The 18,324-nt window shown below is 41.7% G+C and overlaps 2 protein-coding genes across 6 annotated transcripts; one reads left to right on the forward strand and one right to left on the reverse strand.

The window, feature by feature from the left end:
- Positions 1–972: 972 nt before the first annotated feature.
- Positions 973–15,656, reverse strand: tacc (transforming acidic coiled-coil protein). Of its 5 annotated transcripts, none has more exons than XM_017175708.3 (10): positions 15,408–15,656; positions 10,081–10,258; positions 7,629–10,013; positions 3,268–3,581; positions 3,136–3,200; positions 3,001–3,069; positions 2,838–2,942; positions 2,611–2,772; positions 2,399–2,548; positions 973–2,342 (listed from the first exon to the last, which is right to left on the reverse strand). In XM_017175708.3, exons 1-10 carry the CDS (start codon positions 15,498–15,500, stop codon positions 2,147–2,149), a joined length of 3,717 nt encoding a protein of 1,238 aa, XP_017031197.1. In that variant the 5' UTR covers positions 15,501–15,656; the 3' UTR covers positions 973–2,146. The 5 variants fall into 5 exon arrangements, with proteins under 5 accessions (XP_017031197.1, XP_070143666.1, XP_017031196.1 ...); XM_070287565.1 differs by lacking the exon at positions 15,408–15,656 and adding an exon at positions 14,957–15,061; XM_017175707.3 differs by lacking the exon at positions 15,408–15,656 and adding an exon at positions 11,724–12,735 and having other exon boundaries at positions 3,268–3,479.
- Positions 15,657–15,967: 311 nt separating this feature from the next.
- Positions 15,968–18,305, forward strand: LOC108080832 (uncharacterized). The gene is made up of 2 exons (XM_017175735.3): positions 15,968–17,717; positions 17,783–18,305. Exon 1 carries the CDS (start codon positions 16,079–16,081, stop codon positions 17,618–17,620), a length of 1,542 nt encoding a protein of 513 aa, XP_017031224.1. The 5' UTR covers positions 15,968–16,078; the 3' UTR covers positions 17,621–17,717; positions 17,783–18,305.
- Positions 18,306–18,324: the final 19 nt, after the last annotated feature.

Below are 18,324 nucleotides of genomic sequence, written 5' to 3' on the forward strand. Positions count from 1 at the left end.
CAGAGACAAATAAGCTTTGATGAATAACACTTATCACGATTTTCGGTTAAATTAAAAAAATTGTTAAAACCGAAGTTCTTGTCTAGCTGCTAAACATTTATTCTCTGGAAACACAAACAAATCAATAAAATATACCTTAAAGTATGCCACAATACCTTTTCTTAAAATCACAGAAACAAAAGCACTTACAGTATGTAGAGGGACAAATAACTTGCTAAATAATTATAAAAATATATCGAAATCAGACAACTTTATCTTACTGCTTTAACAGGAATGATCGGGTAAAAATGAAGATAACTGCATTTATTCTGAGAACATAAATTCTCAACAAAATTTCGTAAAAAACTAGTATACGGGTAAACCAAATTGAAAAATGTAGAAATTGTTGGAAATAAAAAACATAACCAAATTTAAATATTACCATTAACACAAGATAGAAGGGAAGATTTTCAAGGGATATGTGTGCTTTAAAATGAAGCCTAATGTAATTTAATATAGTGCCCTTGCTATATTATTATAACTTTAAAGTTACACAAAATTAAATTTTAAGAATTACGGATAAAAGAGTTTCCCTTCGAGACTTTTCAATCCCGATTTGAAAATTTGATTTACTCGAATCACCCGATTAAAGAAAACCGCCCAAATGCATGCTACACCATTATTGCAAGTACTAAGACTCAGTAACTTTAAAAAATTCAAACTATTTTTGGGTTTTCTTGCATTACATACTTTATTTATTGAATTATGCAACTCGTTCGATCACCTTTACGTACACCACATGCTCAGCACATCGTTTCTGCATATGTGCTGACATGTTTTAATACTATTTATGTGTTTCTTTTTTACAGCGCATTGATATATATTATCCTTCTCTTTGTTCTCAAATCCCAAACAACAAATTCTACTTTGCGTTCTTCCGTTGAAAACTTGACTTAAAAGCGCATGTGTGTCTACTTTAGAAAAATATATATGTATGCCGTTATATATATTATGAAGTAGCATTTTTCAGATTACATGGACCGGGTACAAACTTGTATGTATATAATTTCTGTTTTTTTTAATGTTTCATCTCCTGCCTGGTGTGGTGTTCCTTACATAGTATAGTAAATGTCAATTATGGAAGTAAAATTCATTAAGAGTTCTCCAAAGATTGTGGGGAGCGGGGTTGTAGTATTTTGCTATACCAAAACTTTCTAAAAATAGCGGTTGTAAAACTTTTTAAACAAAAACTAAAAAAAATATAAATTTTTAGCAGGATTGCAATTTTTACGATTAACAAATTCCGTGTGGCGCCTAAATAATATCGAAAAAATATATTCAAGTATTTGTTCTGCTGAGCAAACCATCATTAAAGCGTCGATCGAAGCAAACAAAAACTTATACATTTGTATGGCTTTTATCCATTAATAATTTGTTGCGTGTATTTAAAGAATTTTTCGTTCTGTTTTTCACGCTTCCTTGTTTTAGTACTAGTATGTAATACAGATTTTAATGCTTAGTACGACTATTACAATTTTTCAATTATTAAATTAAACTAATTTTAAACTTAAACATTTAGCAAAGGCGCGCCTCAAGCGAACGCTGTTCTTTTTTAGCTAGCATTTTCTTGCTGGTTTCGCTGCCGTTGGACATTATCGATTTGCTTCGCTGGCTGCAAAGGGCCCGAGTTCACCGCCAGATAATATCATGGAACATAAATCAGTAGGCCGATTCGATATACGATAGAGAATTAGTAACATGTGCCGGGCCACCTGAGCAGACCTGTAAGGCTTGTGGAACTCAAACGGAACTCAAAAGGGTCTGCCCGCTGCCTGTGACTTGTGTGAGTGAGTGAGTGATTTTCGGGAGAACTAAAAGTCTAGAAATAGTATAATATATGCATGTTGTGTTATTACACCTTGAATTTCATCTCGAGCGCAGTTTGAAGTTGGCGAAATGATAAAATATATGCTTATGCACTTTCACATTTAGTTCCGAGCACACGACAGAGCCTAATGCGGATGGAGGTGACGATGAGAAGTTACAGACCTAAGGACATGCAGAGAGATGTGTTTCCCATGCCGGATGAGAGAGTGTTTGCAATGGAGGGTGTGGTGTATGTGTGTGTGCGTTTACAGCAGCGTATAAAATACATTCCGGGCAGAGCTTAACTACTACCACCTTGTCCCTTGCCGTAGATAAGCTCCTCGCATATCTTAAGCAGGTCGGCGTTTTCACGAGTCTTCTGTTGCAGCTGCTCCGTCATTGAGACGCGCGAAATCTCCTCCTTTTTGAGTAAAGCTTTCAGTTTTTTCACCTCATCCGCATGCTCCCTCGTGATGTGATCCAGCTTTTTGTTGGCACTAAAGAAAAACGGAACAATTAGATTTTATAATGCGACTTCAACTTTTATACTAACATTTCCAGCTGCTGCATGGCATGGCTTTTCATCTTGTCGTAACGCTGTTCCTGCATCCGCAGATTGTCCATCATCTGCTTTCGTTCCGCCTGCAGCGACTCTTCGTTGAGCTTAAGCTGCGTTGTCATCTCTTTGCTCTTTTCGTATTTCCTGCAATGATGGTTAGTTAGTCGATTGATTTAAACAAGTCATTACGGACAGTCGTTGCTTACACATGCAGATCGGAGAATGTGGTTTCCAGCGATGTTAAGTGATGGTAATTGGTATCCCGGTCTGTCTGTACATCCTGCAACTGCCGCTCATAGCCGTGCGCTTGTTGCTCCTTCTCGCTGATCAACTCGGCAATGGCCTTCTCGTACGCCTCGATAACGCCACTATATAAGAAGACAAGTGGTATTTAGATGTGGTCCTTTGGCCCAAGATGTTATTAAATACTCACTTAAGCTTTGCAATTGCCTTATCCTTCTCTGTGATACGCTTTATGCTTGCCTCCTCGCGTTGCTCCGCCTCCTTAAGCTTCTTCTCAATGTCCTCTGATCGGGTTCTGAAATGTATATCCATTTGTTAGAAAGCATTTTTGACCACTCTTTGGATAAACTTACACTTCATTTTTGATTTTCTTCTCTAGGTCATCCATGTTGTAGTTGTGGGACTTGTCCTCCTTGTTAAGGCTACAAATATAAAAGCAAGATCGATATATTCAAAACCCATTTAACACAGGGACACCTGTTACTCACTTGGAATTATCGAAGGTTTTGTTGCAATCGTTATCAATGACGTCCACACTCATTTTAGCATGCTTCTGTGGAAAGGGAAAATATAATTAACTAGTAAATTAAAAATTAAACACCTGAAAAGTTGATACTCACTTTGGTCCTATCCACAGGCGGCTTAAAGTCCAGCTTCTTGGCGGTTTCTTTGGCACTCACTTCAACTGCAAACGACTGGCTGTTGCCTCCACTCGTCTCGAGCTCTTCCAACGTGGGACTGAGGACCCTGTTGTTCTGGTTCTGGTTCGAACCGCGGATATTCAGCAACGCCTGCTCCTGTTCCTGCTTCAAATTCACAGGAACGGGGGCACCTAGGAGCGGATCGAACTTTAGCAGCAGCGAACTGCGATCGATGGGCGCATTATTGCTGCCTTTCGTGTACAAATAGTCAAAATCTGATGAGTTCAGTATTACTGCATATGGAGATTGGTTGTGTTTTGTTTGTGTGTTTATGTATATATGTTTTAGATGAGGTGCATGCGCGTGCATTTTGTATTTGTGTTTGATGGGGTAAAAAGAGAAAAAGACAAAAACAATAGTTAGTCACTGGCTGTTGCAGCTCGTCTCCTTCTCCTTCAAAATCAGTTTATATCAATGTCAACGTCAAGGTAATTTCCTTCGACCTCCCTTCGGAAATGGACCATTAATAGTAGGTACCAACTATTCACATACAGATGGGAAATATATACGCGGACTGCGACTGGGTAAACGCCCCTTAAAAAAGCAATGCAAGTGGGCTTGACATGAAAACACAGGGAAATAAGTGGGATTAGCTAGAAAGGGAGACTAAGAGAACTAAAGAAAGGTATTTTCCGAGTCTGTAAAGGTCGATTTGTGGTTGTTCTTTCTTGGATTTGATAATATCAATACGTTAAAATAACTTTTAATAACTCAAACTACTTCAATATAGATATCCCTTATCTTCTTACGCTACCCTTAATTGAGGGTTTTAACTATAGTTGATTTCATTATAGTTTTAATGACTTTGTTTCTGCCATCATTAATACCACGCGTATCTTGCCTTATCTTTTCCACTAATTTCGTGTCACTTTATTTACAATCTGTACTATATATTTTTTATCAAAATAAGTACTACACACTTCCCTTTCCGATCAAGTGTTACTAAGTCAGTTTTGAAAGCTAAAAGATCTAGATAATTTGATTTATTATTGCAATGATTCGTTTTGTGGTCGAGCATTATTATAGCTTTGTATTATAATTATAATATATTATAAAACTAAGCGGGAACAGCTGCATACAAACAATTTCCAATCGCGTCTCTTTTTTAAGCTCTTCGCTTGTGTGACTCGTTGAAAAAACAAAAGACGGAAGGAAGAACAATGACAAAACCGAATATAAGATATAGCATGACTCAAAATGAGTGTCCCTCCCTACCATTCAACCCCCAGAACCCCAAACCAACAGATCCCAAGGGGCTGGAAATAGAGGTGTGCCGGTTTTGCAGAGAAGCCCGCATTATTATATTTTGCGTACACATGAAAGAATTTCAATATTCCTTTAATTGCTAATTTAAGCACTTTATTTTAAAAACAGAATGTAAAGGGGCAGGAAAACAGAAATGGATTTTAAAAAATTGTACATTATTTAGCATTATTAACTAAAAATTTTTCAGTGCTCAGCACATAAGGGAATGGAGAGAACGCATAAACAAATGGGCGGCTTTAAAAATAGTAAAAACAGTGAGAGAACCCGGGCAGGCCCAGATATTATATATTTGCTGCGATTAAGGCCGAAATGCAGGTCATATGTGGCCATTATTTACTTCATTTGTTTAAGTTTCGAAAACCGAGCAGGGAGCAAAACAAACCAAAACAAAAGGAAACGGTGACTTTGTGAGTCATTTTATGCAATCGACGAAAGGTTTCCAAAAGTGGGTTGCGACAGGGAGCAGAAAGTGAGAGAGAGAGAGAGAGAGAGAGCGCGGTGAAAGAAAGTGGGGAAATGGGAAGTGCGAGAGAGAACAGCTTTTCACACTGCGCTGCATTTTAATTGCGTGTCTTTGACAAGTTTTGCATTTTCAAGATTTTCTACAGTTATTCACACAATAATGTTAACCGTGACCACGCAGCGCCCACACTCATATACCCGCGACCGTACACACACACACACACATAGATGGGGGCCAATCGCACAATGAAGTTTCACGCTCTCACTCTCGCGTATAATTTTTTCTTTGAGACGTTTCGGAGTCTTGTCTTGTGGCTTTATTTATGCTTATTTGTTGTTTTTTCTGCACAGCTGCTTGTTACATTTCCAATTTCTAGCGCTTTTAATGAGTAAACCGCAATGCAATGCTTGTCCGATTTTAGTAAACAAACAAAATATTCATTTTTGGTTGCCTTTTCAAATTTACATTTGCGGACTTAGCAGTTTGAAGAGCAACAACAATGCACGGGAGATGAGATACAGCGAACGACGTCAAATGTTGAAAACTAACTGAAATGGAATTTCTTATTGCTTACATTTCTCTCCGTTTCCAATAAGAAAACCAGCGCACGCACACGAGCCTGAATTCTGACTGGAGTGTGTGACAGTGACGCGTATGCACAAAAAGCAAGTGCGCAGAGAGAGCGCTCTCTGTACACGTTTTATGTTTGGAGTTGTATTTCCTTTTTTACCGCACAGCCCCCTCTATAAGACTCTCTCGCTCTTATGCAGCTGTTGTGGGGCTGTAAAAGTGCATGGCTGAGTTCTAACTTGAATTCCTATGCGCCTAGGTGCGCGTGTGTGGGTGAACTGGAGAGAGTATGCCAATAAGAGATGAGTGCTACAGTGGATCTTCGATATAAATATCATTGCTTTGAAGCCCCAAGATGTGGTGTTCAGTATTAATAAATTAAAATCAATATTAAGTTCAAATCATTGACATACGATTAAACAGCGACATAATGATAGTCAACCAATCTGGTTAATTTGCAGGATAAATGTGATACTATTAATGCAGCTTTACTGTACTCTCTTTAGTTTCTATGAATAGAGGCGGTGGAAAATCTCTCAGTTTTTGTTGTTCATGGTTGTGTGGGTCAGAGATAGTCAGAGTTGCATTTTCCTAGTCAGCGATAACGATAATTTAGGCGCCAGTATTAAGAACGATTTAAAAACAACTATTATTAACATGTTTGTTAAAACATGCATATTGCGTAACACAGGAAAACAAATACAAATACAAATGCTTTCCCTAAAATTATTTCTATTTCATAAATGCGCAATTATCAAATTAAGCAATGAGTCGTCTTAATTAACCAAAAATACAAATGCGCTCATCAGGGCACAACTACTGATGCAAAACCTTTGGCGTGGAAATAAATCCAACAAGAACTGACAGCGTTTCTTCAATTAGCCAGAGTGACGTCACACCAAGCATAGTTGTAGTAGTACTCGCCTACGATATTTTGCTGATAAGGGCTCCAATCAGAGAGAAAGCGAGAGAGCGGAAGAGAGCACAGACATAGAGAGTTTCCGGAGAGAGTAGACGGGCGGAGAGAGCGTAATGCGGCATTTTCCAGAGAATAAAGAACGTAAAATGCATTTGCAGCAACAAAAACCGGGAAACAGGAAGAAAACGTGCACACAAACACTGCACTACACAAAAAACGTGCCATTCAAAAACTAAATTATGCGCCTAATTGACACCGGGCCCCCTTTGTTTTTGTTGCTGCCCTTTTTGGTTTTCCCCCTGTGTCCCGCTAGTTTCCCTTCCTCCACGATTTGAAGTTCAGGTTCATTGCCTTGCATGTGTGCTGGGTTTATTTTTACAGTTAGATATGGTATAGTATATGCCAACCATGCCAACGAGGAGCGAACTCGGTCTCGACTTTACCGACTCCGTTATAAATATTTCAAGTTCAAAAGTTATTGGGGAGCTGCAAGGGGGGGAGGTGCTTGGGTTGAGTGGATTTAATGACCGATGAGCTAAGGTCACGAACATGCAAAGGAATCAAGGAGAACGAACCAAGTCCCGTTACAGGCAGCTACAGTCAAACTTCAACTCGGAAAGAGTTTTAAACTCTAAATTAAGCAGTAATTAAATCGTACTTTAAACTTTTAAAATAAATTCTCTTCTCCATTTCTAATTTGATTTTAAAGCAGTTTTTTAACACCAATATTATAACAAACCAAAGAAATTGCATTAATTGTAATTAATTTAAATATTATAAATTTGGGTTTTCATTTGTTAAATAGCTTGCAATTCTGATTGTTATAACTATTCGAAGCAAGGTCCTATAATTAAAGGATATATAGAGTGCCTTAATAGTTTTATAAACAAAGAATTTAATATTTAATACTGCCCTCAAAAAAATCGAATAAACTTGACACCTTAAAAAAAAACAATATAAAAACATTCTTCATTAAATAAAAATTAACTGTCAAGTTTGACTAGCTTCACTGTAGTTATAGGATTGGCCGTTTTAATATACAATAAAAAACTCCGGACTTACGGTTTTGGTTGCTGGCGCCATCTTGGAATTCGGCATCAAAACACTGTTCCTCCTCTCCCGGCCCTCCACCTCTGGTAGTGCCCACTATAGGAGCAGTGCCGCCACCGATTCCGCCGGCAGCATTGGCCTTAATCTTGGCTTGGTTGTGGAAGCCGCTGGTGGTGAACTGTGGCGTCTTGAACATGTCATCTGAGACTGGTGATATGGCACCGAAGTGCTCCACAAAGACATCATCCTTCTCGTCGCCGGCACTCAGATGTGCCTGCTCCTTGGCGGACAGCTTCTGTTCTTGATCCAACACAACGGTGGAATTTCCAAGTGGTGACACTGGAGAGTTACTATCTTCGTGGATGGGAGGTCGCCTTAAATTCTGATGTGTAGGAATCGGTGGCGAGTTTGAAACGAATGCCTGCTGCTCAAGTGACCTAATAACTGTGGCCTCCTCCACCCGCATGGATACATCCACATCCATGGCTTCAAAATCCTCTCCAGCCATGCATTCCTCGGTGGCCTCAACAGCTGGTGATGCCTCTTGCTCCAGGCAAAAGGTGCGTCTTGGCTTATCATTTTCCATATTAAAGGTTTTGCGGGATGGAGCCTCCAACTCCTCCGTGGCTTGAATTGATGAAAAAGTGCGCCGATGATGCTCATCTGTGGATCCCAAGCGTACATCGAAGGTTGCGGAACCCTCAAGGGGAGTACCCCCCGTCACGAACTCTGGAGTGGTATCCATCCTACTGCCGCTGTCGAAGGTTCCGTTAAGAGGCGTTGGTGAAACATCGCTAGTGGGCAGGATTTCGTTGAGATGCTCAGGCTTCTGTGGGCTGGGTTCTGTCAGACAAAAGGTGCGTCTTGGCTTATCATTTTCCACATTGAAGGTCTTTCGGGATGTGTCCCCTTCCTCCTTCTCCTCCGTGGCCTGAATTGATGAAAAAGTGCACCGCTGATGCTTATCTACATCGAAGGTTGCGGAACCCTCAAGGGGTGTACCCTCCGTCACGATAGTTCCGTTCAGAGGCGTTGGTGAAACCTCGCTTGTGGGCAGGGGTTCGTTCAAATGCTCAGGTTTCTGTGGACTGGGTTCTGTTACCTGTATGATCACTGGTGATTTAGCGATTACTCCTGCCTCATAAACACCCTGCTTGCGATCTAAGGAAGGTTTCACAACAGCTTCCTCCAAGTAGGTCATCTCCTCCTGCTCGGGTGGAGCGTGGGGAGAACGAGGGAAGTGGGATGGGGCCTCTGCGGGTCCTTTGATCGGGAAGCTGGGCGATGAGGGTCCAGAGGTTTTTCCTTTGGTAATGGAAGAGCCGCTTTCAACAAGCTCCAAAGACAAAGGAGTTGTAGATCGCTGCAGATCTGGTGTGATTGCTGCCACTGGCACGGATTTATGTTGCTCTAGCTCTCCCACAGGCTTTTGGCTTTCTGCATTCAGTTCATCATCGGGTAGGGGTAATTCGCTTAGGGCTAGGAACTCTAATTCCTCAGCAGTCTTTGGACGATGCGTGGGTATTGGCGGAGAAAGCGGCAACTCATCACGTTTGGCCTGAAGCGTTGGTACGGGCGGAGAAAGAGGTACTGCTGCCGGAAAGGTTTGTTCAGCAGGCTTTAATTCAGCGCACTTAAGAGGTTCCACTGGCTCTGGTCTAGGCTGTTCCAGTGGAGATAGCTTTAAGGCAGCAGATTCCATTTGAGGTTCTTGGGTTTCCTGGAGAAGCAACGTTGAATCCGGTTCTTGAGGCTGCAATGGCTCATGGATTTGCTGCTCGGTGTGTAATATTGCTGGTGGCGGATTTTCCTGAAGCTTCTCCTCATCTTTCGGGCTGGGCAGCGGATTTGACGTCGCTAGCTTTGGGTCAAGCTTCTCCATGGTATCTTCACCATTTTGTGCGGGTTTCAGAGCTGGTGAATTCACACCCGTTTCTTGAGCTGCCTCTTCGGGTAGCTTTGGAGTGGGTTCCAGCCCTTCAGTTACCATTTCCAACTGTTCCAGGATCGCAAATGATTCGTCCATTCTTTCTTGTTCCACATTTAATGCCAATGGGTTCACCTCAAGAATTGGCTGAGATTCGCTAACAACAAATTGTTGCTGCAACAACTGATGAGCCACCGGATCGAGGACGTCCTTTAGCATTTCCATGGTTTCGTTAATTTCATCCACATCCATGGGTTCATAGCTAAGGTTGTGCCGGCTGACAGCTAGCGGGTCATCGAATGTGTTCTCCAATGTGGCAGCCGAGGTAATGGACAATTGTTGCTCCAACACATCATTGAGAGCACTGGAATAGGCCTCCAGTTCGGATCGATCCCCAGTGTACCTCTCGCTATGCTGCGACAGGCATTCCACAAACAAATCTGAGTCAGATTGATCTGACTTTAGTGGACCTGCGGGAGAAAATAATTGTACAAAATAACAATATTATAAATTTTCTAATAAACACTGCTCACTTACCCTCCATTTCGCTCAGTGGGGCTAATTCCGGGATCTGAGTCTCATCAAATTCTGGTAGACCAGCGAATTTTGTAGCTGCGCCCTCCACATCCAGCTTGGGGACCAAAGCAGCGGCCAAAGCCTTCTGCTGCTCCATGGTTGATGGCTTGGGAGTGGGCTTCACCGCCAGCGGACTAAGCTGAAAAAACAAAAAGAGGCGCGCAATTATGTAGGAGCAGAAAATCAAAGAAAATTAATTACAAATTGTATGCATCGCGTGCAACATGATTCGGAGCAACGCTAAAGAAAAATCATCATAATCCAAACAATTGGCAGTCAAAAAATATAAACAACAGAGGAAGGTGTATGGGGTATGGGATAATATCCAACGATCGCTTGCAGCAGCTGTTTGTGCATTTAATTAAGAATTGTTGACACATTGTTTGAGTGGAGGGAGAGTGGTAAGGGGCTTGGGCTGACGACAAAAATAGGTCGCATCTGGGGCTTAAGGTGGATTGCCCTTCGGCGAATGATTAGAGGTGTTGTAGCATTATTCTCTTTTATACATATACCTTAAAAAATAATATATTTTATATTTTATTTAATGGAAATTTAAGGAAAACATTTAAAATTAGTATTCCCTTTGAAACCTTTGCTAAAATAAATCTGCATGTCACTCCCTATATAGCTAATCCATTTGATGCCTCCCACACTGAGACACCACTCTCACCCAAAGAGAACACACTCGCATCCCCATCGCAATATCGTTGTCCCAGTCGGTCAGCCAACAAGCAAATGTCATTAATTTAAAAGCCAGCCAAGACGTGGGAATCGGGCACACGAGAGGGAATGGGAGGCGTCAGGTGGACCGAGGGGACGTGGAACTGGGTCGGCGTCGGCTTCTGTGCAAAGTGCAAAGAGAAAATCGGAAAATGCGCCGGTCCCAGCCCGGGTCCGGCATTATTTTCGCGTCCATTCTCAGGGCCTTGGTGCAATGTTCTACACGCGGAATTTAATTAGAGCGCATTATAGCGCGATGATTGTTGTGGCAAGGTTAAAGTCAGCTAGATTAATAGAGAAGATGGTACAAGAAAAGGGTGCTCCCATGATCCATTGATATCGGAGAGAGGATTAGCAATACAAGGGAGATTTTAAAATAAAATAAATATAAATAATAATTATATTACTACCACTTTATCGTAAGTATATTTTAAATGGGACAACGAGAAAGATAAGTCTTTCCGAGATAGTAATATATGTGTGTTTTGGATAATCACAGTTAGGAACTTAAGTAAATAAATTAATCCCCAATGAGTAATGAGATAAAGCAACAGACAATGCATTTAATATAGACCCATAAACATGACTGTATATAAGAAAATTAAAGAAAATATATATTAAAATATATTTTTCTTAAGCAAAACTTTGAAACGCAATTTAGAAAAACACAAGAGCAAGTATATGAAATCAACAAATATTTAAAATATTAATTTTGGACACTAATCGGAGTAAAAAATCAACCATTATTATGTTACTCAGTTAAAAAGAAAACATAATCACAGACAAAGTAAAAAAAAAAACAACGCAAGAACGAACATTTCACGAATTTTCAACGCATTCCACACGCAATCCACTCATAGTCAGTGTATTTTTTAGACACATACCTCGCCACTCATGGCCTGCAAGTGCTCCATTTCATTGGCACTGACTTGGTTTAGATCCAAATTAATATCGATCAGCAGCTGCTGGATGGTATCTCTACTGCTGCTTGCTTGGATCGCTAGTGGGTTTTCAATGGGAGCCCCTAGGATTAGGTCGGAATGCTGCTTTTCCAACTGCAGCAGATCCTCCGATGCAGAGTCCAGTAAAGTCTTAAGATCTTGGAAGCCCGTTGACTTTTCTTCATTGTCCCCTTCAGATGGGCGATCATCCGCGGGGCTAAAACCTTCTGTCGCTTCCATAGCCGTCCCCTGTTTCCTACTGGCTATGCTCTTGGGCCTCTTGATGATATTTGCGATGAAGTTCATAGGGAGATTGCTCTACGCACGATTAACTTCCCAGACGCTTTACGGTTCACTCGCTTCTATAAACCGATTGATCGATCGGGTTCCCGGTTTAGTCTTTAGTGTTTTGTGACTTTTTTCGGGTTTCGTATTCAGTTATGGCACAGATTTCGGCTCGCCTACTAGGAAAATTGTCGACTGTGATTTTCCGCCTTCTGCTCTCTCATTATATATTGGGTAATAAACCGCCGAGATTCTCGAGACCCAGCGCCGCGTGCGTTTCTCGCTGGCTCCCGATCTTGTCTGTCTTTGAAATCAATTTAAAAATATTTTCGTTTTCAATTTGGTTTGCTCCCGCTCAGTGTCGCACACACGATAATGCCTCTGCTTAGGGGAGAGACAGTGGGCGACCGGCACAGAGAGCGAGAAAATTCGAATGGCATCCACACAAACGCGCTCCGGATGTTTTTTTGAGACTGAGCGATCGAATCGCCTGCGGCCACAACTATTTCGTTTATCAGCACACGATTTCCACTCTTTTTAAATGCTAGTTCGTTTTTCCCGCTTTTTTGGAGGATCTGTTATCACGTTACGATTATAAATTAGTCCTATGTTTTTGCGTTACTGAGTATTTACTGGATAATATTTTTAAAATGGGCTCGTAAAATAATGACACTCTCGATCTATTTCATTTTAAAGACATAAAATGAAAAGGTATGTGCGGAAATATATTCTTATTGCTTCTATTAGTTTTTGTAATACACACAAAACCAGTAGTAAATGCTAAATCCCTGCGTTGAGTTCAACCTTTTCTAAAATCTAACGCTTTATTTTAGCATCTTATAACTGCGAAATTGGTTTCAACCTTTAAGGAGAGGAAAGTGTTTTAACAAACATTCGATTTAGCCCATAGATTTATATTTGAATGCAGCTGTTCAAGTCCTACAATCGACTTATGGCCACGATCACTGACCGCTGAGGGTTCGCGTGGGCAAACGAATGCAATTTAATTGAGAGAAAAGTAGCTTAATTGATCCCGACGAATTAGAGGCAACCACAGACAACCTTCATCGATGAATTGCAGTGAAAAACTGAGGAGCTAGACAAGCCTCAGACGCAACTCAAAAGGCAGAAGTGCAAAATGCAAGACACCGCAAAATAAGCCGAAACGCTCTGAAGAGGCCAATAGAGAACGACGGGGGACAAGAAAATAGGGCGACCGGCAACGCTAATGAATGAAAGTCTTAGTCAAACAGAGCGTACACAGAACGATAAAGAGATAGTTTTTAAAGCTATGCAGACATTGGATATATCCTAAGTCTAGACTAAGCTGTATGAGCAAGCTTACTATTAGTTTTTGAAAAGGGTTTTGTTTAGATTTGACCTTCCATAATTTAACAATAATATATTTATTTTAATATAAGCTCTAGGTATACAATTTTTCTCTCTCTGTAACCCTTGTGGATGCCAAGTGACATGCAATCCCACTTCCATTGTTGCGCATCACGGGGCACTATCCACAAGACCACGACTCGAGTCGAATCGCATCGAGGAAGTGCTCCACATTGCTCCACGGCTGACTTTGCATATTTCGCTAGAAAAGTCCCGCCAATGTGAAACGAAATATGTATATCCCACACGATGGGCCATGACGAGGTGGCAGGTGTTGGTTTTAGCGTTAGCCAACCAATGCGTGACAGGTGACAAGATATCACCGGTTGCACCTAAGTGGAATGAAACCAGGTGAAACCAATAGACGTTCTAAGGGACATTTCGGTAGGCTATAAATTTCTTCAAATTTATACTGAACGCAAATCTAAAAAAAATCACAGAAATGTATACAAACATTAAACATGAATTTTATATGTTGCACATGGTGTTTAATGTTATAGGAAACTTGGAATAACGTTCGAATACCCTTTGCCGGCAGCACATGGCAAAAATTAAGAAAAACAAATATGGGGGAAACGCAACAGTATAATAAACTATAAATAGGCGAAAAACAAATGCAGACAACTCTTTGAATGAAAAATTTGGGGGAGTCTGCAGCTCCATCTCCGATTCTTCCTTAACGAGCATCGTTGGTGGGCAATGGGGAGACTAAATTTGTCAACACAGTCTGGGTTCCTGTGTTCAATGAACTTTTCTTTAGGTTGCAGGAACTTGAAAACTTTTGTGGCTATATCAAGTCCATAAACATGGAAAAAGTAAGACTATTGATCTCAAGATCACAGAATAAACAATACCTAAAAACTAAATAGGTATTATACAATATATAGAAAATATCGCTCAGAAAGTGCTGTTTTCTGTTTTGGCAAAACGTTTCGATTCCGAAATTTCTTTTCAGAGAAATGGGTTTTAATTGGGAATTTTCTTTTTTTGCAGTCTGGGCCAAGAAATTATTTAGCCAGCATCTGGGTAATGATAAATGTCAAGAGGCCGCCGGTCAGCATCCCAAGATTTCGAAGATAATGTACACTTGTAGATAATGCATTTAATGCATGGATAAATAATGAAACGTATACCGACTTGACGAGTATTTGGAAAGGAAAATAACTAGACGAAATTTGTATACCCTTGCACTTTGCCATAGCATGATGGCATCAAATCACAATTCGAATTTTTGCACATTTGTTGACCATTTTAACGATGTAACCCCTCACAAGATGCTGTAAAAATTACAAAAAAATGTTTTCTTTCCAACAAGGCTAGCAAGATCCTCCTTTTAATGTTGATCAAGACTATATGTATATGATTTCTTAGGTCGGAAATGGCTCTTTCACTGCCTTGCAAGCTTCTGACTAAAATACCCTGCCAGGGTATTCAAATTTGTTTTGGTTAAAGAAAATCCAGATAAATCAGACCAATTTTGATATTTATGAGCATTGGCATACCGCATTCCCTGTTCGGTTGTCCGACCTCATAGCCTTTTCTCCCAGAGAGGCCGCCTTCGATTTCTTTGTTTTCCCCGGCTTATTGCCCATTTTTGGGGCTGGACTAGATGAAGGCGGTCTGGAAATCTGACTACCGGAAGAGCTGGACAATGCCTGCAGGCGTACACCGATCAACTGGGGAGCACTCGCCGGCGACAGCTGCCATAGAACTAATAAAAACAACGAACGCAGATTATATATCCAAAGGAAAATAGCAAAAACAGGCTGTGATCGGAGAATTGCCCATATGCACGTACACATACATACATATGTACACACGTACATATATGTATATACATTAATTCCAGGAGAACGGGGAACACATGCCAGAAACAAAATGTTTGGCTAAATCGCACTTTGGCGGCTAGACGAGACACGCCCCCAAGCTGTAAATACATCCCATTTCGCTTACCTTGACGCCGCCATCGTTCTTGTTGATCTCTCGCAGAACTCCGCGACCGCCGAGTCCCATTCCCAGTCCATTGTCTGCCGCATCGTATTCCATGATCTATATCCAGGTGCGCAGCGTTTTCCTTTTGGCCAATTTCACAATTTAGCTGTTTTTCCTATAGTTATCTGCCGGCTAAATCTTATTTAACGCTCTGTTTGGTTAGGGTGACGCGAGTTTGATGTTGTTTTTGTGTAAAAATGCCGCTACAATTTGAAGAAGCATAATGGTCACAGTGAGACCGCACGTTGGTCGGGGAAAATACCATTCGACCCGAAAATAAATACGAATTTTTAGGGGGGTTTAGGGGTTTGTTTTAAACTTGTATTAATGCTATGTAATATAAAAAAAAAACATTAAAATAATACAACAAAAGGAGGTTTCTTCCTTATATTTTTTAATTTAAATGAATTTAAAATGAACGGGGAAAACTGGATTTTTTTTAGGAAATGTTCAACTTTTTGAGATTTTTTAGGTTGAGAGCCAAATGTGCATCTGGCAACACTATTTTTATCTGCCTCTACCCGAAAGTCACTTCAAACCCATTTTGTGTAAGAAAAATAAGAAAAACTGAGCCTAGACATTCGTATCAACTCTAAATCAACAATTAAGTAAATAATAAAGTTGTTATCAGAATGGTCGGAAAGAATAAGTCATTCTGGGCCGTGATGTCAGACCCAACGTCGATGGAAGGCGGGGCTGCTAGCAGTGGCAGGCAAGGAGGAGAGCAATCCTATCTGCCTGTCCCCCACGGTAACAACTCTGGCATGACGGGAGCAGGTCATTCCAGTTTCAATGACACTGCCACAACATCGCAAAGCATGATAGACCTCACAGGTCCCGTCGCCGAGGAAACAAATGTGGAGGCGGGGAAGAAGCCGAAGCGTTCCAGCGAGGGGATGAAGGCAAAGGCCAAATACAAGGCGGCCCTCAAGATCAGGATCCGGCTCCAGGACAAGCTTTCCCACACTCCAGAGGAAAAGGAACAGCTGGCCTGGGCCATGGAGAGAATCGAAGAGGGCAGGCAACATTTCGCCAAGATTGCAAACATGGCCTCCACGGGCGGATTTGCGAACAAGGTGGAGGAGATGTTTCTCAACAGAACTCAATCCTCCACCAAGCAGTCGAACATGAACTCTACGAACGGATCTGGGAACAAGAAGAAGGCGATGCCTGCCAACCAAAGGCAAAGCTCCGCCAAGCTTTCCAACACTAACTCCACGTCCAAGAGGGTTGAGCAGATGCATGCCAACAGAAGGCAATGCTCCGCCAAGCTTTCCAACACGAACTCCACGTCCGCATTTGCAAATAAAGCTGAGCAGATGCATGCCCACAAAAGACGACGCTCCATAGAGACTGCCGCCAGAGACGCTCCGGTGGGGAAGCGTCACCGCGGGCCAATGGAGGCAGGCCCTTCTCATAACGTGAGGATGCCTAAGAGACAGTCGGAAACTAAGGTCAAGGAGGGGTCCAAACGACACCTGATCGTGGCGCTCATTGACTGGAGTGACGGAAGTGGTCAGATGACAGAGGCGCAGTGGAAGATAGTTCACGCGAAGCTCGTGGAATCGCTGTTTGCGCGGATGACGGAAGACCCCTCAGCTCCCATGCCCACGTTTGATGGTGCCGGGTGGCTGAATGGGGTCAAAATCCTCAAGTGTAAGGACGATCCAACTCGGAATTGGCTGACGCAAACGGTTGGCCATTTGAAAGGGTTGTGGAAAGGGGCCAGGCTGGAGGTGGTGGACAGGGAATTTATCCCATCCGTACCGAAGGCGAAGGTACTCTTTCCCATCGCTGTCCAAAAAGAGCAGGCCCTACAGCTGCTACAGCGACAGAACCCGGACGTCCCAACGGCAGACTGGAAGATTTTGCACCTCGGAAGCCGACAAGAAGAGGGGGGCCAATCTGCGATTCTGCAGATAAACAGGAAAGCGGAGGACATCCTATATCCTAGGTACGGGAAGATGGCGTGGGGCATGGGTAGTGTATACCTTCGCCTCAAGAAGCGCCACCCCGGAGACCAGGACGCCCACACCCTACAGGCAGGCGAGGTGGAAAAGGACCTAGGTCTGGTCACCACACTGACGAACGAACCTGAGGAGGACGGTGACCTGACAAATGTAGTCAACACGTCGGCTGAAGATGATTACAGTGCTGCAGCTTATCCTCCGTAAAAGCATATTGCATCGGCGGAACTCCTCAATGCCATGGAGCAGGGATCCGTCGTTACAGACTTTATCCACAAACAACAAACTTCTCCACCCACCATTGGTAAGGAACAGAACCGTCGTATTCGTGCGAAAGGGTCTCAACTCTAACCTTATGTCTCATTACAGCTCAAACGGTCTGAATAAACGCTGGAAAGCAAGAGCAGCGCCACCTGGTAGCTTCCTGCTATATAGCTCACCACAGACCAACTCCACCTGAAGAACTAAGGAGTCTGGTAGAAACCAGTCCCAAATACTGCAACTGGTCGGGCTTACCCCGAATATTTTCAATACCCGAATTTTTAAATGTCTGTCGATAAAGATAGATTATGTTATATTAGATATAATCTATATATCATTATAAATATAAAAAGGGTTTTGGAAAAATGCTAAATATGATCATAGGAACACTTTCCTTATACGAGAGTCTTTACTGATTTGAAATTATAAAGATTTTTTGACACCACTGGAGTTCTGCAAATCTTTCAAACATTCGAATAAAATTGAAACAATCTAAAGAATTATATATTTATTTTCGGAGGATGCTTTATTAGAAAAATATTGCTCTTTTGCCATGCATAACATTTTCTTTCATATAGTAACCATTATCAGATAACATTCAACGAGTTGCCAAGCGCTTTCACTAGACAAAGTTGCAACTTTTAAAATAT

This window comes from Drosophila kikkawai, chromosome 3R (assembly GCF_030179895.1).
Source record: "Drosophila kikkawai strain 14028-0561.14 chromosome 3R, DkikHiC1v2, whole genome shotgun sequence".
Lineage (NCBI taxonomy): Eukaryota > Metazoa > Arthropoda > Insecta > Diptera > Drosophilidae > Drosophila > Drosophila kikkawai.

Bases quoted from the DNA above. Each gene is read 5' to 3' on its own strand.
- LOC108080832 (XM_017175735.3), top strand. From the start codon at position 16,079: ATGGTCGGAAAGAATAAGTCATTCTGGGCCGTGATGTCAGACCCAACG.
- tacc (XM_017175704.3), bottom strand. From the start codon at position 12,086: ATGAACTTCATCGCAAATATCATCAAGAGGCCCAAGAGCATAGCCAGT. The intron at 2,943-3,000 runs GTAAGTTTATCC...TATACATTTCAG, and splicing joins AAGAAAATCAAAAATGAAGT to AACCCGATCAGAGGACATTG. The intron at 2,343-2,398 runs GTTAGTATAAAA...GTTTTTCTTTAG, and splicing joins GCCATGCAGCAGCTGGAAAT to TGCCAACAAAAAGCTGGATC.